The sequence below is a fragment of the Rana temporaria genome, chromosome 9 (genome assembly GCF_905171775.1).
Source record: "Rana temporaria chromosome 9, aRanTem1.1, whole genome shotgun sequence".
NCBI lineage: Eukaryota > Metazoa > Chordata > Amphibia > Anura > Ranidae > Rana > Rana temporaria.
In genome coordinates this window covers 145,180,164-145,203,226 of record NC_053497.1, presented here as the reverse complement: position 1 = coordinate 145,203,226, position 23,063 = coordinate 145,180,164, and the positions used below count along the sequence as shown (strand labels likewise).

General features: G+C 44.2%; 1 protein-coding gene across 2 annotated transcripts in view; it reads right to left on the bottom strand.

Moving 5' to 3' along the window:
* AK1 (adenylate kinase 1) overlaps positions 1-23,063 on the bottom strand; it is a 169,510-nt gene that overhangs the window by 130,243 nt on the left and 16,204 nt on the right. For both annotated transcript variants that reach the window (XM_040324751.1, XM_040324750.1), the window contains 3 exons: positions 20,144-20,302; positions 15,898-16,070; positions 574-687 (listed from right to left, as the gene is read on the bottom strand). In XM_040324751.1, coding sequence (XP_040180685.1) covers positions 574-687; positions 15,898-16,070; positions 20,144-20,288 — 432 coding nt within the window. In that variant the 5' untranslated portion in view covers positions 20,289-20,302. The remainder of the gene's footprint in view (positions 1-573; positions 688-15,897; positions 16,071-20,143; positions 20,303-23,063) is intronic.

Sequence of the window (23,063 nt, the reverse complement as noted above, 5' to 3'; positions counted from 1 at the left end):
TAACTGATTCTAAGAATCAGGCGCATAGATACGACCGCGCAACTTAGAGATACGACGGCGTATCTGGAGATACGCCGTCGTATCTCGTTTGAGAATCTGGCCCTTAATTTCTTTGTAAGTGGGCAAACTTAGAAAACCTGCAGGGGATCAAATAATTATTTTCCCCTCTGTAGGAGGATGTGTGTTCATCTCTGTGTGTCACCTGAGGAGAGTCTCTTCACTGAGTATATGTGGGGGTTTATATAGACTTATATGTGGGGGTTTATATAGACTTAAAATAGGATTACCTGTAGGTACAAGTTAAAAAGTAAAGTTTACCTCCGCTTTAAACATAGCGTGAGAATGTGTATGCCAAAAGGACTCTACCTGACATCACCACAACCAAAGTATCACCGTGATCATATGACCAGTCACTGCCAATGATCATCAAGACCAAAGGCTCAAAGAGAACACATGATTAGGAACAGTACTGGCTGCCAGTGACCACCATGACCAAAAGATCACCTGATTAGAAACACCTCACAACGGTCAGACTTGTTTCAACTGAATAGTACCCAGATATGTGAAGAGTACCTGTTCCTCAAATGTGAAGGCCTGCCCAATGTCCCTGGGGAACCCATCAACTACAAATCCACAGGAATCCCGCTGATTGATGAATTGCTGTTTCAGCTCCTCAATTGTTGTTTCCTGTATACAAAAAGACAAACAGATGTGTTAGGAGGAAATGAGAATACGTGAAACTCATGAGATAGTCATTCGTCACATAGTCAGGTTGGAAAAGTCCATCCAAAAGGGGAAAAAAAAAAATCACACAATCCTACACTCAAGCCCCGTACACATGACCGCTTTGCCCGTCGGGACAACTGCCATGAGAGCTTTTGGCCGGGAAAACTGGTCGTGTTTATGCTCCATCACAGTTTTCCCGACAGGAAAACTGCCGGGGAAAAAAAAAGAGAACCAGCTCTTATTTTTCCCGCCGGGATTCCTGGTGGTTTTTAACCCGGCTGTTTTCCTATGGGAAACATTGCGATGTAGCATACACACGGACGGGATTCCTGACCAAAGCTGTCATGGCAGTTTTCCTGTCGGGAAACCCGGTCGTGTGTAGGGGGAGAGACTGACCGAGCAGGTTTTCGTCTTTCCCCTCGTTTTACCCCGGCGGTAAAAAGTTTGCTGGGGAACCCGTACGTGTGTACGAGGCTTATGTCTGTCAAGGGTGTTCCCCTCGAACAGGCAGATATTTCACCATGTTAGGCAATTGTGAATCAAGTTGAATTTCAGCAAAAAAGTAGAACTTAAATACATATACATTGATTGTTCATCGTGGCAAAGAAATTGTAATTCCGTTCTAGTCTTGTGGTACAGATGCCATGTGCCAAATAGCCAAGCCAGCTTAATGTCCTCATTCTCCTCTACTGCAGATAAGCAATACAGCTTGGTCATTTCTGGTTAGGCACCTTGCACACTGGGGTCATCATTTACCGATGTTCACACATACAGTGCCTTGAAAAAGTATTCATACCCCTTGGAATTTTCCAAATTTTATCACGTTACAGCCAAAAATGTATTGTTTTTTTAGTTTTTTTTATGTGATAAGCCAACACAAGTGTTAGGCCTCGTACACACGACAGAGAAACTCGACGTGCCAAGCCCGTCGAGTTGCTCGTCGAGTTTCTTGTTGAACTTGTCGAGAAGCTCGGCAGGCTTGCTTTGCGTACACACGTAACATACCAAAATCTGGTCGTTCTCCGGCGCGATGACGCTCACGACGTATGACGCGACTATAAAGGGGAGGTTTGATTTTGTTGGCGCCACCCTTGGGGCTCCTTTTGCTGATTCCGTGTTTACGCGTGTTAGTAAAAGTTTGGTGAGTGACGATTCGTGCTTTTCAGTCTTTGTGCTTTCAGATTGATCTCTGCCGTTCAGTTTGTACTTGTGTGGGTCGTATCTAGGCAATCGAGACGTGCGGTCAGGTCGTATTGTTTTACATTGCGGTCCTGTCCCCGCGTTTTTCATTGTCAGGGTCGTTCTTCATAGGTCTTGCTGTTCTTCACTGCGGTCTGTTTAGTGCAATTCTGATTTGTCGTTCGTAACTAGCCTTGTAGCCATGTTGCAGGCACCTAGTCGTCGCCGACTTCGTGCTAAGCATCTTCTGTCTATAGGTCTGTTTGTTTATGACCTAGACGATGAGTTCATGAACAGGAGGAGGACACGTTCATGGACCAAGAATTGGTTGCTCCGTAGGAACCAATTCTCTCACATGCCTTTGCTGCGGGAGCTTCAGGAAAATAATCCTGTTGATTACAGGAATTTCCTGAGGATGTCTGATCCCGTCTTTCAGCACCTGTTGGCTTTGGTGTCCCCCTATATTACCAGGCAGGACACCGTTATGCGGGAAGCCATCAGTGCTGAGCAGAGGCTAGTTGCCACCCTCCGTTATCTGGCAACTGGGAGAAGCCTTCAGGACTTAAAGTTCTCGACGGGCATCTCCCCCCAGGCTCTGGGCCTCATCATTCCTGACACCTGCTCTGCCATCATCCAGGTTCTGCAGGAGGAATATATGAGGGTAAGTTTTCTCCTTTAATCTCACATTTTATGTCTATAATGTATGCTAATGTCTTGTAGTTATCTCCTCCTTCCCTAATTACCATGTCTGGAATATGCTGTGAATGTCCCCTTTGCCCCCATGCATGATGTAAACTTTGATGCCCCTTTTTTGGCCTACATGCATATTTCCCATCACTTACCTCCCCAGCATGCTATCCTGGGCCCCAACCTACCTAGTCTAGTCACTTCCCAATGTATTGTGTTATATCCATTGTAATGTCCCCCCCCTCCCCTCCAAAATGTGTTGTAAAGTCTATGTTCACCAATATTTAATTTTTTTTGATTTTAATTTTAGGACTCCAAAACTCATCTAGCCCTCTCCCCTCCAAAATGTGTTGTAAAGTCTATGTTCACCAATAATCAAAATTAATTTTTTTTAGTACTCCCAAACTCATCTAGCCCTCCCCTCCAAAATGTGTTGTAAAGTCTATGTTCACCAATATTTAATTTTTTTTTATTTTAATTTTAGGACTCCCAAACTCATCTAGCCCTCCCCTCCAAAATGTGTTGTAAAGTCTATGTTCACCAATATTTAATTTTTTTTTATTTTAATTTTAGGACTCCCAAACTCATCTAGCCCTCCCCTCCAAAATGTGTTGTAAAGTCTATGTTCACCAATATTTAATTTTTTTTTATTTTAATTTTAGGACTCCAAAACTCATCTAGCCCTCCCCTCCAAAATGTGTTGTAAAGTCTATGTTCACCAATAATCAAAATTAATTTTTTTTAGTACTCCCAAACTCATCTAGCCCTCCCCCAAACTTGGGCACTGGCCCATCAGAGGGGGTGTTTAATGTGTTAATTGGCTAAATATATTTAGATATAATATGCTAGTTCCCAGAAATGTTATAATGCTTATAATGTCTTTGTATAATCTGCTTGCAAGGTTATGTGGCTATTTTTTTCTTTTTTTCTTCCCCAGCTTCCGTCCACACCACAGGAGTAGCAGTCTGTGGCTTTGGACTTCCAGACCCGATGGAACTTCCCCAACTGCGGGGGAGCCATCGACGGGAAGCACGTCCGCATCGTGCCTCCACCCCGTTCAGGATCCCAGTTCTTTAATTATAAGGGGTTCAACAGTATTGTGCTGATGGCGGTGGTGTCAGCACAGTATGAATTCCTTTTTGTGGATGTCGGGATGAATGGACGGGTATCGGATGGGGGAGCCTTCAGGCAGACGGAGTTCGCGCTTCGCCTTCAGGATGATGATCTGTCATTGCCACCGGATGACCAGAATGTAGAAGGCCTGCCATTTGTTTTCCTGGCTGATGAAGCGTTTGCCCTGGGACCCCATCTTATGAGGCCATTCCCTCAGCGCACCCTCACCCCAGAGAGGAGTGTCTTTAATTTCCGGCTGGGCCGAGCACGTAGAGTGGTTGAGAACACTTTCGGCATCATGGCCAGCCGGTTCCGCCTTTTCCTCACCTCTCTCCACATGGTGGAATATAAGTGGAATACAATTATTTTTGCATGCTGCATTCTCCACAATTTTTTGCGGAGACAATCTCCAAATTATATGGCCCTGGTTGGGCCCGAGGCACAACATTTGACCCCTGCAGAAACTTTGGCGGGCCTTGAAGCTGGCCACACAGGACTGCCCCCCCAGAGTGCCCGTGAAGTCCGGGACAAATACATGGACTATTTCATGGGTAGGGGGGCAATACCATCTCAATCAAATTTGCCCTAATTGTAGCTTTCAAAAAAATAAATCATAATCTTTTTTCTAAACTTGTTATGTCTTGCTTGTGTTGTTTGGAGTTCTTTACTAAGTGTAACTAAGTGTATTTTCATTATCAACTAGCAAACATTTCCCAGGTGACCCCCAAACCAAACACATAGAAAATTTTACGTATTTTAGGAAAAACACCACACACTTTTTTGATGTTCAAAAGCTCTTTATTTTCTTAATTTTTTTATTTTTATTTTTTCATAAATACCCTACAAAAATTTTTGGTATATTTTCTCATACAATATACAATCATTTTTGTAATTTTTTTGTTTTTTTTTTCTCATACAATATACAATAATTTTTGTAATATTTTTGGTTTTTTTTCTCATACAATATACAATCATTTTTGTATTTTTGTGGGTGATTTTTCTCATACAATATACAATCATTTTTGTAATTTTTTTGGTTTTTTTTTTCTCATACAATATACAATCATTTTTGTATTTTTGTGGGTGATTTTTCTCATACAATATACAATCATTTTTGTAATTTTTTTGGTTTTTTTTCTCATACAATATACAATCATTTTTGTATTTTTGTGGGTGATTTTTCTCATACAATATACAATCATTTTTGTATTTTTGTGGGTGATTTTTCTCATACAATATACAATCATTTTTGTAATTTTTTTGGTTTTTTTTTTATTAAAGTATAAAATCTGGTTTTATAATTTTTTTTTTTTTTATTAAATAAAGTATAAAATCTGGTTATATTATTTATTTTTTTTTTTTTTTATTAAATAAAGTATAAAATCTGGTTTTATTATTTTTTTGTTTTTTTTTTAATTAAATAAAGTATAAAATCTGGTTTTATTATTATTTTTTTTTTTTTTAATTAAATAAACAGCTAAATCTGGTTATATTCTTTTTTTTTTTTTTTTTTTTTTTATTAAATAAACATCAAAATCTGGTATTAAAAATTTTTTTTGGTATTTTTTTCAGATTCAGACTCTCCCCAAAACATCCAATAAATTTTTTAATTTAGTTTCCACCCTCCTTGCTCTTTCGTTTATTTTTCTGTTGGCCAGATGTATCTCCTCCACCTCTTCTCTGCAGGCCCATATTTCGGAGATCAGCATCTGTTTAGTATGCCTGTCCAAGCCACCACCTGATCCTGAAATGTGGGACAAAACAATTTTTTTAAATTAGGCAGGCCTACATCTACATTACCTGAAGCTGGGTTAGTTATATGTTACTTTACCTGATGTGGTGGCAGGCTGCGCATCATCACCATCCCTCGGGGGTGTGGCTTGCTGGACTTCTTGCTCCCTTCTTGCTTCATGACGCCCTACGAGAATGAAGAAAATGGAAACAGGATTTTTATAGCTTATAGGCCTGAAAGAGGAATATGATTCACTTTATAAAATTTCTGGGACTATTGATGTTTAGAAAAACCCCTCAGGGCAAAACACAGGATTGAAGGCATTCACAAAGATCCTGACAAATCTTGTAGCTTTGGTCTACTTTTAAACATGTAAGCCAACAAAGTATACACTGGATCACCTCAGCTCTGTGTGAAGCCCAAAATGGGTTATTAAAGGGGACAACAATTATGCAAATGAGTCCACATGTGTCACCGACTGCTGAGCAGACTCTCCTTTTACTGTATATTTAATTAATAAAAAAAGTTTTGTGGTTTTAATAGCACATCTACATAATTTTCACGATTGATCTCACCACAATTTTAAAAAAATGTCATAATTTGTAGGATTTTAAACACAATATTTAGTCGTTCCGAATGGACGTCCAGTTTGACGACAAATTATTGTGCCTAAAAAAATATTACAGTACAACCTGAAATAAAAAACACATGGCGCGGAACAAATCTTACAAAATATATAACAAACTTACTTCTTCTAATCACTCTCCTGATCCTCTTCATTTGTTCCGGCTCACGTTTCTTAAGGTCACACCACCTTTTCCGGATCTGTTCCTTGGACCTTTTCACTCCAAATTTGCGATGGAGACTCCTCCTCACCTTCTCCATTATTGCGGCCTTGACCTTGTTCGGGTACTTATATGGCCCATGCCTCCCATCGTAGTCCTCTGCTTTGAGGATGAGGACCATCTCCACCATTTCCTCAAAGGTCATGTTGGAGGCCTTACAACGGATTCGCCGTGCTGCCATATTCTCCATGTGCTTCCAACAAAAAAAAGATGGAAAAGGGGCGGGGAAAATACGATACCATGAACGTCAGGGGCGGAAAGACGTGCGTAAAGTCCCACATGCGCGTGTATAAAGGGCTACCACGTGAGTAAAAGGGGCGTTCACAGTTTGTGGAAGACGGCGGAGATAACGATCGGGTCAAAGACCGGTATGTAACTACATTTTACATGTTTTTCTTGATTGAATGATTTTGTGGCCTACATCTTAGGTTCATAAATTAAAACATAGCCAGTTTGAAATTTGAAGGTAATGGTCCGCTATAGTGCCGTCGTACGTAAACAACGCTTTGATTATGCATTTTGATCCAACTACTGTTGTGTGGGCAATCTCGGTTCTCATCAGGATGTCTTCTAAAAACAAGTCGGTTTAAACATGATGCAAATGGTCGCTTTTATGTCTTGACCAAACTATATCGGGAGTGCTTTTATCTAACTAACGTTTCATACACAAATGAGGATGAGATCTGGCTTATTAGTTCGACACAACTGGTCATCTGTTTCCTAGGAACTGACCCAACATGATCTGCTGCCAATTCCACCTTGTCGTTTTTGCGACGGAAGATAAGGGGCGGGGGGGAAACATCAATTTTTTTTAAGCATGGGCGGATGTCGTGTGCGGAGTGTATATAAGGCTCGAACACATGTAGCGTCCATACGACCGGGTTGCGTAAGAAAGACGTTTGAACGACAAGCGTGTAGGTATGCTTCGAACTTGGGACAGCAGTGGCATATTCAGGAAAGACAGACATTTAAAGGAGCAATAAGCCAAAATTGTTTGGGGCAGAAATAACTAACTTTACATTATATCAGTCTTGATTTCATGTCCTCATTGTCCCTTTTTGCTTTTAAGCAGCTGTAATCATTTGCATAAATCATCACTTCCTGGTTCTGCTCCCTCTCAAATTTATCAGGGGAGCTTGTCACTGTGGTCTAAGCTGTGTGTCTAAAAATCAACCAAAACAATGCTAATAATTTTAGAAATTAAAATATGCCCTGCTTTTATTTTTTTTTGGGTTCTGTGTGTCTCTTTACTTCACAGAAACAATAACTAAATTTAAAAACAAAAGTGAAACTAGAGGCACATTATATGTATGCACTTGTATGTCTCTAGACACTGTAAACAGTCATTTCCTCCAAAAATATAGTTATCCATTAGTGACCCTTTAAGGGCTAGCTTGTGAGAAAGAGTAATTGACTTTATAGATTGTGTAGTGACATTATTTTTTTATCCTTGGTTTTGGACAGGAAAAGATGAATCTCTTTAACCGACCCGACTTCTTGGAGATCTTCATTGATAGGTGGCAAGAACTTCCTGTTCTGTGGGCCACCAAAGACCCCATCTCTAGAAATAGAGAATTGCGCAAAACTGCACTGGAGAGCCTGCTCCCACTTGTGCGGAGACAGGTGGGGTTTGATGTGACAACTGACCAGTTGGAGGTCAAAATTGGGACCTTGAGAGGCACCTACAGGAAGGCACGCAACAAGGTCTTGGCTTCGATGAGGTCTGGAGCTGGAGCAGGGCGGGTATTTAAACCCAAGTTGTGGTACTACAGCAAACTGAGCTTCCTGGATGAACACCTGGAGGTTAGGGAGTCACTTTCTAGCCTTCGCCCCAGAAGCCACAGAAGGTCCAGCCTTCCCTCCAGCCAACCTGCTGCTCCCTCTGCAGAAGAACCCTCTCAGCAGCCTTCCATCCTGGATGAAGATCCGGATTTGCCCAGCTGGAGCCAGGTATATAGTACTTTCAATGTGCAAATGTGTGGTGTTTAAATGTTGTTAAAGAGATGTAAATTAAGATATTAAAGGTAAATAAAAATTAGATCTAAAAGTGTTATTCCTAAAATTTGTCAGTATTGGCCATGATTTTTTGTGGTGTGATTGACCATAAAACATGGGTCAGAATGATTGGCTTAGCTAAGTCGTGACAAAAAAAAATGCAACAGTCAGGAGCTTAAATAAATAAAACAAAAAATTTTTAAAATAGTAAAACTTTACTTTTTTTCCATACACAGGACGAGACCAGGCAGCAGGAGGATCAGGAAAATGCCAGGCAGGAGGAGGACAGGGTGAGTGGCTTGGAGGAGGCTGCAGGCCCAAGTATCTTGGACGTGTTGGCAGGCCAAAGTATCAGTAACGTGGTGGCAGGCCCAAGTGGAGCGGATGAGGTGGCAGGCCCAAGTGGGTTGCACGAGGTTGCTGGGCCAAGCACAAGATGCCAGGTGTCTCCTCTTCGTCTGCGTCCGAGAAGGCAGGTGAGGGATACAAGGGTGCGTGACGCCTCACTAGCCCTCATTCGGGACGCCCATGCAACCCTGCAACAGCCTCCCACTGCTCAGGAGGGATTTGTCACAGTGGTTTTGGCCAAAATGTCAGAAATTACATTAGACCAACGCCTCCTCTTTGAGGGCCTCCTCATCACCCTCGCAAATCAGGGGGTGAGGGGTCTTCTCACGGAGGACACTGTGATTTGCCGCCATCCCCATCCTCACACACCACATAACTCCCAAGCTCCCCCACCTTCTTCTTCTTCTCATGCTCCTTCTCAAGCTCCCCCACCTTCTTCTTCTTCTTTTTCTCATGCTCCTTCTCAAGCTCCCCCACCTTCTTCTTCTTCTCATGCTCCTTCTCAAGCTCCCCCACCTTCTTCTTCTTCTTCTCATGCTCCTTCTCAAGCTCCCCCACCTTCTTCTTCTTCTCATGCTCCTTCTCAAGCTCCCCCACCTTCTTCTTCTTCTCATGCTCCACCTGAACATTCTTCTTCCTCTTCTTCTCCTGCTCCTTCTGAACATTCTTCTTCCTCTTCTTCTCCTGCTCCATCTGAACATTCTTCTTCCTCTTCTTCTCCTGCTCCATCTGAACATTCTTCTTCCTCTTCTTCTCCTGCTCCATCTGAACATTCTGCTTCCTCTTCTTCTTCTACTACTCCTCCTCCTTCTACTGCTCCTCCTCCTTCTACTACTCCTCCTCCTTCTACTCCTCCTCCTTCTACTGCTCCTCCTCCTTCTACTCCTCCTCCTTCTACTGCTCCTCCTCCTTCTACTCCTCCTTCTACTGCTCCTCCTCCTTCTACTCCTCCTCCTTCTACTGCTCCTCCTCCTTCTACTCCTCCTCCTTCTACTGCTCCTCCTCCTTCTACTCCTCCTTCTACTACTCCTCCTCCTTCTACTGCTCCTCCTCCTCCTCCACCTCCTCCTCCACCACCGTCGGCTACTCATCCTCCACCACCTTCGTCTACTCCTCCTCCTGGCATGAGTACTACCCCTGTGGCACCACCTCCAGCCAGGCAGAAGAGGAAGGCTGCTGAGAAGGCTGCAGAGAAGGTGAAAGAGCAGGCTGCAGGGAAGCCACCAAGGAAGGCCTTGAAGAAATCAAGAAAGTGACTCCCTTACTTCCATGTGGTGTACCAGAGTTCAGGCTGCTGTAGTACCACAACCTGGTGACATCTGCCTGCCCTGCTCCAGTTTCTGACCTCGGGGAGTCCAAGACCTTGATGCGTGACTTCCTGAATGAACCTCTCAAGTCCCCATTTTGGCCTCCAACTGATCACCAGTCACATCAGGCCACACCTGGCTGTGCACAAATGGCAGCAAGCTCTCCAGTGCTGACTTTTGCATATAAAATTTTTTTTTATTACCAAAATAAATGGTACATTTTTTTTTTACAGTTCATACTTGTCCTTGTATTTTTTTACATTTCAATTTTGCAAGTGAGAAGGCAGGTTCTTATTTTGTAAAAATTGGATATAAGGTGTAATTTGAAAGGGACACATGAGATAAGACAAAGCAATAAGGTTTCTATGGGGGGAACTTGACATTACAAAAAATAAAAGGATTTGCATTTTTAAAAAAATTAAAATTAAGGTGATTAAAAGCAGGATTTAAAACACACGACCAAAATAAGGTGACAATAAAAAAAAAAAAAAATATTGAGTCCAGTAAGAAAAAGGTTCCACCTAATTTTAAGGAACTCTGTGTGAATATCGTAAAAAAAAATTATTATATTGCTGTTTTGTGCCCTTAGGAAAAATTGTGTAAAGCGCTGCAAATAAACGATTAAATAATGTTGGAAGCGACACGAATGTGCTATCTCCATTCCAAACGCTAGTTTTACCTATGTTGGTCTCCAGTGTCTAAGTTTTTGACAGGTTTCTTAGCATACACACGACCGAGTTTCTCGTTTAAAAAACAGCCCGATGAAGAACTCGTCGAGCCAAAATCCACTGCCATCGAGAAAATAGAGAACCTGCTCTCTATTTGCTCGACGAGTTCCTCGGCGGCTCCATCGGGCCGAAAATGTACACACGACCGAGTTTCTCGACAGAATCCGGCTCTTCACCGAGATTCTCGACGAATTCTGCCGAGAAACTCTGTCGTGTGTACGAGGCCTGACACTGACAGCACTATGCAAAGCAATCAAGCCTTGATGGGCTCAGCACGCTGCCCCCAACCCAACTACAAGTGCCACTATGCAGATAGTTAATGGATAATATAAACATATATTCAGATAATTATACTAGCTGCATTTGAAGCTACATGTAATATTTTACTAAATACAAAACTGAACTAGACAGTGTATTTGTATGGCATTCATTTTTTTTTTGCAATTCACAGCCAGTCAGATTCACAAGAGTGGACCTGCAGGCAGACCCATTGCGTTTGGTCCAGTGTTCCTTAAAAGGCCCGGTTATAAAGGCATGCAGTCCATAAGGATATACTGCATGAAAATTTTGATCCTTCTAGTCACGTGTCATAAATGGAGGGACCCGTGTGAAAGGGGCCTTATAGATACAAGCAGGCCACACATTTGTTACTATGATGAGTTTACATGACAGCAATCTTAAGCCTCATACGCACGATCGGACTTCCATCTGACTTTTCCGTGGATTTTTGTCCGAAGGGGGCGTTTGCCGTGAACTTGGTATGCATATACACGGCAGAACTTTTTCAACCAACATTCACCAAACCACGTGGTTTTTCAGCTCTTTACCGCCGCCCTTTGGGCAACTTCTGCTATTGTTGTCTGATGTTTAGCATTGGTTCTGAGCATGCATGCTTGAACTTTGGACTTCAGTCCGATGGACTTGTGTGCTCGTTTGAACTTTGGATTTTAGTCCGATGGATTTGTGTACATACGATCGGATTATCCTCCATCGGACATTTGTTGTCAGAAAGTTTGAGAGCATTCACAGCGAACAATTGGGGGCACAGTGGCTACAATTGGGGGCACAGTGGCAATAATTGGGGGCACAGTGGCTACAATTGGGGGCACAGTGGTGACAATTGGGGGCACAGTGGCAACAATTGGGGGCACAGTGGCGGCAATTGGGGGCACAGTGGCTGTGTTTGATGGCATAGTGGTGACAATTGATGGCACAGTAGCTGTGTTTGATGGCATGGCACGGTGGCTGCGTTTTGATGGCATGGCACAGTGGCTGCGTTTTGATGGCACGGTGGCTGCGTTTTGATGGCATGGCACAGTGGCTGCGTTTTGATGGCACAGTGGTTGCGTTTTGATGGCACAGTGACTGCATTTGATGGCATGGCACAGTGGTGACAATTCATAGGTACAGTGAGGCTGCAATTGTTTTTTTGTTTTTTTTTCGTTTGCGCCCCCCCAAAAATGTTGAGCACCAGCCGCCACTGCTCCTGAATAAAATTGGACCATGTTGAATTGGGATTTTTTATTTTTTTGCCTTCCTATGGATCAAATGTGGGTATTGTGTGTGTGTGTATATAGAGGCTTTCTATTTTTTTTCTTTTGGTTGAACTACATGGACTTGTGTCTTTTTTCAACCTGACTATGTATGTAAGTAAACGGGTGTTAGCAAAGGGTGGGATGCCAAAGTGCTTGTGTCTACAACCTGCCAGCCTGCAGTGTTCTGAGCTCCTAGCAATCATCTAGTGTCTGTGCTTCTCAGTCATGCCTATCCCTCGGGGTGTTCTGAGATATACCGGGTCATAGCAAATACGCTGCTCATCACAGATCCTGCCTGAATGGGGTGGGAGCCTGGTTACTAAAGGGCTCAGGGTACCCAAAGCCTTTTACCTCTTTGCGCTGATGAGGTATATTTCACTAGGAATACCCAAAAGGCCTGTGTCAGTGGACTTTTGTTTGATTCAAACAGATTTTCATACAAGTCTATTGGGACGCTTGAAGCAGATCAGGAGGAGGTCGACTGCTGATCAAATGCATCTTAGAAGCACCTTCATTGGCTGAACATATCGCCAACAGTTTGAAATGAAAGATACAGTTGGTGGTAGAATGCCTAGAATTATCTGATCTTTTTGGGATTTAGAGCCCTTTCACACTGGGGAGTTTTTCAGGCGCTAAAGGGCTAAAAAATAGCGCCTATAAAGCACCTGAAAAATGTCTCCCCTGCAGCCCCAGTGTGAGAGCCCAAGTGCTTTCACACTGGAGCGGTGCGTTTGCAGGACGTTGGAAAAAGTCCTGCAAGCAGCATCTTTGGGGTGGTTTATACCAGTATACTCCGCTCCTCCACTGCCCCTATCCATTGAAATGAATGGGCACTGCTGCCGAAGAACCTTCGCCCGCTAGTGCCCAGGGGTTAAAAGCGCCCCGCTAGCGGCCGTAAAGCGCCACTAAAATGGTGGTAATGCGCAGTTAAAACTATCGCCGCTTTAACGCTAACGTGGAGCGGTGCCAGTGTGAAAGGGGTTTAAAGGTAATTTAAAAAGGCTGAAAACAAAACAACTGTGACGTATAATCACAATTAAGCTGTACAAACACTTTATTTGCAAGTCAGTGTAACATAATCAGGGCCGATCCGCCCTATAGGCTCACTATGCCAGCCGCTTAGGGCCCCGCAAAGCTGCAGAGGGCCCCCCAAATTACTAGAGGCCCCACCTGGTGAGAAGTCATTTTTGGCCCCTCACCCCACTTCATAACTCGCTGGCTGCATGGGAGAAGAGATAGGAAGTCAGCACCCCCTGCTTCTCACTTTAATGTAAGATGTCATTTCCGACAGCAGAACACCCCCTCCCCCCGCTTCTCAACTTTAATCTTTAATGTGACATGTCACTGCCGCCAAACACCCCCCCCCCCCACCCCCCGCGCTTCTCAACTTTAATGTGACATTTAATTTTTCTTAGGGCTCCAGGGAGGCCAGGATCGGCACTGAACATAATGAGCTAGTATGTGATCCATACTAGACCATTATGCAGTGGCGGCTGGTGCTCAAAATTTTTGTATGGACAACAACAAGGTTTTCCTATGTATTGATTTTCATTATGCTTCCCCCAATTTCTACGCATTTTGAAGCTGAGAGGCTGTAATATTCCCTGTTTGCCTGCAGGGGGAGTGCCGATTCTTTCCCTGCACTGCCAGTTATACATTACTTCCAATAGACTTGCTAACTGACAGACATTAAGTATGTATTAGGGCGCAGGTGTTGAATGAGCTTTCCGCAGTGTGAGGGGGGCCCCTTGAGTGAATGGAATGAGGTCTACGGTTATAAAAGGTTTTTCCTTTTTTTTTCTTCTTCTTCTTTTTTTTTAGGACATAAATTCAACGTTTCAGTCCTGAACCCAGATGAGTATTTTGTATAAAATAAGTATTATACTGTAACTAGCCAGTATAAATACCCAAATCAGTCTTTACACCAGCCACAGCAAAGCTGCGACAAAATGCATACTTGCAAAGTACGTACGTTTTGGTGGGGCACGATTTAAAAAAAGGGGTGATGTACTTCTTTGGTGCAAAGTGGTAAAGTGGTTGTAAACCCTTCCATATACAGTGACTTGCCTCAAGAGATGCACAGGGATGAAATAAATCATCCTACATAAGTTGTACCTGTTTATCTACAGCTGTCTGTCCCCTACATCCATTCAAAGTCTAGCAATTACCCAGTATTTCTCACCTCTGAAAAGTAGAGGGCGGGGAGCTGAAATTACATCAGTGAGTTGAGTTTTGAGAGCTGATTAGAGGGAAGGGACTTTTCTCTTGGTGTCTGGAAATTTGTCAGCAGACACAGTGGCGGTTGGTGCTCCATTTGGGGGGGTGGAAAACAAACCAGACTCCACCCCCCGCCCACCTGTGTCCCCTCAGTGGCCAATACGGTCGCTTTTGCTTTCGGCCAAACGGGTCTCAGGACCCGCTTCCTGATTGGCCGGGAGGAGAATCAGGAAGACAATAGCGAATATTAATTCGCTATTGTCAACAACTGGATAGGCTCAGGGCGCAGTGCTCTGCACCCTGAGCCCACCCTTTTTTAAGCCAATTAAAGTTTACGGCTCTAATCATGTGCTTCAGAAAAAAAAAAAAAAACATTGCAATCCATGCGACCGGCGCCCTGCATGTAGATTAGGAGTCAGATGCATGGATTTGGGGGGAGACGCCCCTACGCCCTGTATGGATGGGCAGCCACTGGTCAGATGTGACTCATGCTGGTAGCAGAGGAACAAAGCAACAGACCGAAATGACCCTTAGTGCTCTGGAGTGAGACAAGTACTCACTACAGACGTATATACTTTTAGGCAGATTCAGAGAGACTTACGCCGACATATCAGTAGATACGCCGTTGTAAGTCTGAATGTGCGCCGTCGAATCTTTAAGCGTATTCTGGAAACCAGATACGCCTGAATTTGGCCAAGATACGACCGACATAAGTCTCCTACGCCGTCGTATATTTGGTGCATATTTACGCTGGCCGCAAGGGGCGCTTCCGTTGATTTACGTGTCGAATATGTAAATGAGCTAGATACGCCGATTCACGAACGTACTTGCGCCTGTCGCTGTAATCTACGTCGTTTACGTAAGGCGTTTTTCCAACGTAACGTTAAACCACCAAAAAGCTGGTCTAAGTCGTTTAGGGTATAGACGTCGGAAGTGCTGTCGGATTTTACGTCGTTTACGTAGGTCGTACGTGAATGGGGCTGGGCGTAAGTGACGTTCACGTCGTACGCATTGAGCCGTCGTATCGTAGGGAGTTTTTGCGACGTGATTCTGAGCATGCGCGCGCATGCGCCGTTCGTTCGGCCATGCATTCACATGGGGTCACGCTTCATTATAATACAACACGCCCACTGCCTTGCTACTTTGAATTACGCGGGCCCATTTACGTTACGCCGGCGTACATAAGGGAGCAAGTGCTTTGTGAATACAGTACTTGCCTCTCAATGTTACATTGGCGTAGCGCATATGAGATGCGCTACGCCAAACTAAAGATGCGCCCGTCTCTCTGAATCTGGCTATTTGTTCATATTTCATGTCTGAGGTTTACAACCATTTTAAGCACCATAGGCAGCTCATTTAAATGACGGGGCAGCCGTCACTGTAACGTGCGGCAACGTATTGGCACTGCCACATCGCACAAATGTGAAACTTGCATTACATACAAATAATATTTTAGAAGTTATATCCCAAACAGCAGACACCTACCTGAGGGGCAAGCTCCCCCTTAGAAATGATCTGAGCTATCAGCTCCCACTTGCGGTCACTGCTGGCGTGGTGAATAAGCTGCTTACGTAGAATATCACCCACGGATATGCAGACAAAGCCAAAATGAGACGCCATCTTTGTACTCTGAGTCCCCTTACCACTGCCTGGACCACCTGTGATACCGGAAGACACATTCAAATCAGGAGGGAGGGAAGGGTACAGGACAGGAATAACTTGCTACAACCAATCACATTTCATGCTGTCATCAGTTTATAGCAAAAGAAAAAAGTGTTGGTTGCGATATTGTCTCCATGTATTTTTTAGCATTTTGCATCCTTTCTACAGATTGAATACGGGCAACAGTATAACTAGACGTGTAACCCTAGTACATACAGCTTATAGGATATTTCATCACTCTGGAAGCTGGTCTTCACTGACCCTTCAATGGATACTTTTCATGCCAACACTCCCAAAAATCAATATTTTATTTTATTTGCATCACTCCAGATTACCTTACAATTTTTCAACTGTTATGCCGCGTACACACGATCGGATTTTCCGTCGGAAAAAACCTTGTATGGTTTTTCTGACGGAACTCCGCTCAAGCTTGACTTGCATACACACGGTCACACAAAAGTTCTCTGAATTTTCGTACGTCAAGAACGGGGTGACGTACAACACTACGAGGAGCCGAGAAAATGAAGTTCAATGCTTCCGAGCATTCGTCAGAATTTTGCGCATCGGAATTGCTACAGACAATCGGATTTTTTTCTGTCTTAAAATTTGAGAACCGGCTCTCAATCTTTTGTTGGTGGAAATTCCGACAGCAAAAGTCCGATGGAGCATACACACAGTTGGAATTTCCGTTCAAAAGCTCACATCGTAATTTTGCTGTCGGAATTTCTGATTGTGCGGCATAACAGTCAAGACTGTAAAGGACAGTTTTTTTATCCCATTCTAATAAAGAATACAGAAAGGCTATCTACTAATCAAGCTTTCAATGTTGCCAGCCCATTTGCTTTAGTAGTGCTGCACACCATGGTTCAGATCCACAGAGTGAGTACACCGGCGTATCTACTGATACGCCGGCGTACTTTCAAATTACCCGCGTCGTATCTTTGGTTTGAATCCTCAAACCAAGATACGATGGCATCTGGGTTAGATCCGACAGGTGTACGTCTTCGTACGCCTTCGGATCTAAGATGCAATTCTTCGGCGTCCACTGGGTGGCGTTCACGTCGTTATCCGCGTCGGGTATGCAAATTAGCTATTTCCGACGATCGAGCAGCCGTCGCATTTTTTTACAGCGTCTCTAGTCGGCTTTTTCCGGCGTATAGTTAAAGCTGGTATTTCGTCGCGTATAGTTAGACCTGCCATGTTAAGTATGGCCGTCGTTCCCGCGTTTATTTTGAATTTTTTATTTTTTTGCGTAAGTCGTCCGTGAATCGGGATGTTAAAAAAAATTACGTCCTTGCAACGTCATTTAGCGCAATGCACGGCGGGAAATTTAGGGACGGCGCATGCGCAGTTCATTCGGCGCGGGGGCGCGCTTCATTTAAATGAAAGACGCCCCCTAATCGCCGATTTGAATTCCGCGCCCTTACGCCGCCAGAGATAGACTACGCCGCCGTGACTTACGGCGCAAAATCTTTAAGGATTCGATTTAAAGCCAGGTAAGGTACGGCGGCGTAGCGTATGTCTGATACGCTGCGCGGGTGCAGATCTCTGTGGATCTGCCCTCATGTGTAACATTTAGATGTGCAATCTGTTTCCTATTGGTCAATGCTGGAATGATGTGGAAAGCACAGGACCTATAAATCTGTTCCTAAGATTTTTTTCTTTATTGATAGCATGGACTGAGAGCTTATGTTACTATTAGGACACACAAGTCTTGATTACCATCTTGACATACTGGCCTTTAATTAATGACACTGAATCACTGTTGTTTTAATGATATGTAATAAAGAACTGTTTTATGATACTCGGTTTGTCTCTGTATAGTCCACAAAAAGTCCATGACTACCAGTAGAGTCTTCTTTTGGTATACTGTTTCCTATTGGTCACGTGACCACAGAGCTGCAGCTGGTGGGGGGAGACTCTGACAAACCCCAGCACACTGATACCGGTGAGGTAAAGTCGCTGCTCTCATCAAGCCAATCGAGACCCAGAGATGTGAGGTCATGTGACCCCCTAGGAAAAAAAGATTAAGAAGAACTATTTCCACTTCTGTATAATACAGATGGAATACAGCATTAGTAAAGGCAGTGGGAAGGCAAGCTTGGTTAGTAGATAGCTCTTCCTTATTGACTGGCCATGAAACAGGCCAGACCTAAACCCCAATAAAAATCTCTGGGCAAAACTAATGCTTAGTACACACATACAGGTTTTTACCGCTGGGAAACCAAAGGGGAAAACCGAGAACCTGTTTGGTTTGGTTACTTTTTCCCCCTACACACGACCGGGTTTCCTGACAGGAAAACTGCCATGAGAGCTTTGGTCGGGAAACCCGGATGTGTGTATACTCCACCGCAGTCTTTTCCCATAGGAAAACTGCCGGGTTAAAGCACACAATGAGACGAGACTTGTTTGTCTGCTGAACATGGAGTGTTTAATAGAACCAAGAATACAACCTTATATACAGTTTAAAGAGGAGGTAACCAGAACATAAATTAACATGAGCTAATTAACTAATCATTTACCCTGACTAGGCGACTCATAGATATGACCTTTCAGAGTAGACGTTACCTCTCCTCGTTCACCTGCTATACAATACACATTATCATAAGTGTAAACACAGGACATCTTCACACAATAGCAGGGTCAATTAGCACAGAGAACAGACAGATGGCTGGAGGTGATGGCATTAGCATCTAACAGTATGTGTCACAACATTATGAATGAGTCATTCTTACAATTAACTCGTTGAGTTCAGAATCAACAGACAGTAAATAGTTTTTTTACAGATATCCTGGAATATATTGTGGATAATAATTACATAATAATCCCATCTCAGGTAGTCCAAGATATAATTTCTCAGTCATCCTATGCCCCTAGTGGACATAGGATGATTTTAGACATAAGAGGGTCCAGGGTGTCCCGGGTAAGTCTGTCACAGGCACTATTCCTCCCACTAACCAATGATGGGACACTATTCCCATACCTCCCGAGCGGGGGGGGAATCGAAGTTGTTGAGCGGAGAGGGGGGGTCGAAGTTGTTGAGCGGTGGGGGTCGAGGTTGTTTAGCGGGGGGGGGAAAGAAGTGGATGCCTCTCACCTTTGCACAGAATGTCTCTTCCCTCAGCAGTCATCGACGTGCTACGGTTCCTCCTCCAGCAGTGCTGCCCATTCAGCTACGCCCGCCTCCTCCAATAGTACGGCTGCCATTCAGCTCCGCCCGCCTCCTCCTATAGGACGGCTGCCATTCAGCTCCGCCCGCCTCCTCCTATAGGCTGCCATTCAGCTCCACCCGCCTCCTCCTATAGGCTGCCATTCAGCTCCACCCGCCTCCTCCAGCAGTACTGCCCATTTCAGCAGATTGCAATGTATTTCTTTTCCCAAAAAATGATGGGACATGAACTGTTATCTATACCCGCCTCCTCCTACAGTACTGCAGTACTGAGCGGGGGGGGGGGGGGGGGGGGAGCTCGGATCTTCTCAGTGCAGGAAATGTAACCCTTTTGCGGGACTGCGGGAATATGCAGTCAGTGCGGGGAAATCCCGCAGAATCCGTGCTTGTTGGGTGGTATGTATTCCTCCCACTGATACCAATGATGAGGCACTATTCCTCCCATCCCACTGACACCAATGATCGAGCACTATTCCTCCCACTGATACCAATGATCGGGCACTATTCCTCCCACTGATACCAATGATGAGGCACTATTCCTCCATTCCACTGACACCAATGATCGGGCACTATTCCTCCCACTGATACCAATGATGAGGCACTATTCCTCCCATCCCACTGACACCAATGATCGGGCACTATTCCTCCCACTGATACCAATGATGAGGCACTATTCCTCCCATCCCACTGACACCAATGATCGGGCACTATTCCTCCCACTGATACAAATGATGAAGCACCACCCTCCCTACTGACACCATCAATGGGGCACTAGAAAGTTTGGAGACCCCTGGCCTAAACTGACTGCATACAGTTAGCAAAGTAGAATTACCATGGTGGCTCTGCAGGGCCAAGATGAGTCAATCAATGACAGAACTGCCACCGAAAGGTACAACTCACCAATGACAAAAATGATTTTGGGCCTCGCCCTGTTTGGATCGAACACGTCATATTCCTGAATAAGCCCAGAAGATTCGGTCATATCCGAATCACTGTCGATGGAGAATTGAGATTGGATGGGGGGAAGACACTCATAGCGGCGCATATGTTGGGATCCCTCTGGAAAGATAAACATGAAAAATAGTAATTATACCAAAATAAATGATATGTATTGCTAGCTATAATAAAAACAGTAACTTAGTGACAATATACAGACAACTGTGGCCACATACCTATACTCTCTCACATAGCTTTATTGTGATGTGGGCTGCGGACAGTGAAATGTGCTCACATTCTGGCTGTGCTGTGTGTTACATTATCTGTGCACAGTGCTGGCTGAGACCTACTCTAGACCAACCTTCACCAAACGTTCCTTAAAATAATATTTAGGTCTCGGGGAACCCCTGCTAAAACCAATTCATTGATGGGTTATTGGAGAATGCCCCTTATATTGGTAGCCAATGGGAAGAATTCCCAGTTTACAGTGGCAGTTAGAATGCCACCCTTACAGACAGCTAAAAAGATCATTAGTGGCATGAAGCTGGCTCTACCAAGTGGCACTATGGAGGTACTATCAGATGGGACAGTGGCGGTGCGTCCATAAAGGAGCGCTGCCCCCTCTCTCCTGCACCTGTCAATCACCAATAGATAGAATCATGCATTGCATGAATTTATCTATTGTCGTTGCTGCTGCCCCCTATTTAGGTGTCCGGCCTCTTGTCGGGTGCCGGGCATCTGAATTACAGCAGTGTTTTTTTTTGTAATCGCCTGATTTGAGCCTTCGGCTCTAATAGGCGTCCTGATTTGAGCCATAGGCTCCAATAGACTTCCAAATTGATAACCAGGGGGCGCAATGCTGTGCGTTCGCTGTTTACACAGTGTTGTGTAAGGGAAGCGAATAAATCGCTTCCCTAACACTGACCCACCTCTCAGCCAATCGGGTCTGGTTACCCTATCACCAGATTGGCTGAAGCGACAGGCACTGTGATTGGATGCCCTATCATAGCAGAGGACAGGAAGAGGATGGGAGAAGACATGAGGACTCGGAGCGTGGAGGACAGAGCCGAGACAGGTAAGCATTTGATGGGACACAGTAGCGGCAATTGATGGGGCACACTGGTGGCAATTGATGGGGCACACTGGCGGTAATTGATGGGGCACACTGGCGGCAATTGATGGGGCACACTGGCGGTAATTGATGGGGCACACTTGTAGCAATTGATGGGCACAGTGGCGGCAATTGATGGGCACACTGGCAGCAATTGATGGGTACAGTAGCTGCTTTTGATGGCACAGTGGTGGCAATTTATGGGTACAGTGGCTGCGTTTGATGGGCACAGTGGCTGCGCTTGATGTTTTTTTTTTTCAGTTTGTTTGAGCCCCCCAAAATTTGGAGCACCAGCCGCCACTGAGATGGGAGGTCAATCAGCTGCAGCTCATGGAAACCCTAACAATCTCTGGAGGAACCATGGGTGAGAATGTCTCCAAACTGCCCTATTTTGCATGACTTCAGTACTTTACATATTCCATATGGGTCCAGTCTAATTGTTGTGCTGAACTTCATACTGCTAATCAACATGGTATTGTTAAACAGATGTTTTTCCTGTTCCTGCATAGGGTCGTTATACCATTAGGATTTCTGATGTTTTACCTTTTGTCCCTGTTTAAAACGTTCCCAGCAAGCTGCCAGTAGTGCACCACTATATACTGTACATTGCAGATGGAGTGTTTTTTTTTTTAAATCCCATCTCATAACATTTTAAAGGAGAAAACAAGAAAGAAAATAAAGCTGGCCATACGTAGATCAAAATGCAGCCGGTTTAGCAGGGACCAGCCTAGAGTCAATCCATCTATGGGCAGGCTAATTGTATCCAAGCTGATCCATCGATCAACTTGAATGCAACCAGCCTGTCTGATTTTTTGCATACGATTACTGCTGGTGGCTTTAGCGATACAGTTACGCACACACGGCTCATGTGTAAGGTAAGGTCTACAGGATTGGAAATATCAGTTTGTAAATGGATAGAAAACTGGCTAAAAGACATAATTCAGAGAGTCGTGGTTAATGATTCTTACTCTGAATGGTCCAATGTTATCAGCGGTGTACCCCAAGGTTCAGTGCTGGGACCCTTACTTTTCAATATATTTATAAATGATATTGGGTCTGAGATCAAAAGTAACATTTCTGTCTTTGCAGATGACACCAAGCTATGCAGTGGAATAACGTCCTTGCAGGATGTCTCCAATTTACAAGCCAACCTCAATGCTCTGTCTGATTGGGCGACTAAGTGGCAGATGAGGTTTAATGTAGATAAATGTAAAGTTATGCACTTGGGGGCTAAGGATATGCATGCGTCATACATACTAGGGGGAGTACAACTGGGGGGATCTGTAGTGGAGAAGGATCTGGGGGTTTTGGTAGATCATAAGCTCAATAATAACATGCAATGCCAAGCTGCGGTTTCCAAAGCGAGCAAAGTCCTTTCTTGTATTAAGAGAGGTATGGATTCCAGAGACAGAGATATCATTTTGCCCCTGTACAAATCATTAGTAAGACCTCATCTGGAATATGCAGTTCAGTTTTGGGCCCCAGTTCTCAAAAAGGACATCGGAGAACTGGAGAAAGTGCAGAGAAGAGCAACCAAACTGATAAGAGGCATGGAGGAGCTCAGCTATGAGGAAAGATTAGAGGAACTGAATGTATTCACTCTTGAGAAGAGAAGAATAAGGGGGGATATGGACAACATGTAAACACATATGGCCAGATTCACGTAGAGGTGCGTATCTTAATGCCGGCGTAGCGCATCCCATTTGCACTACGCCGACGTAGCGCATCCCATTTGCACTACGCCGACATAACATAGTGAGGCAAGTACTGTAT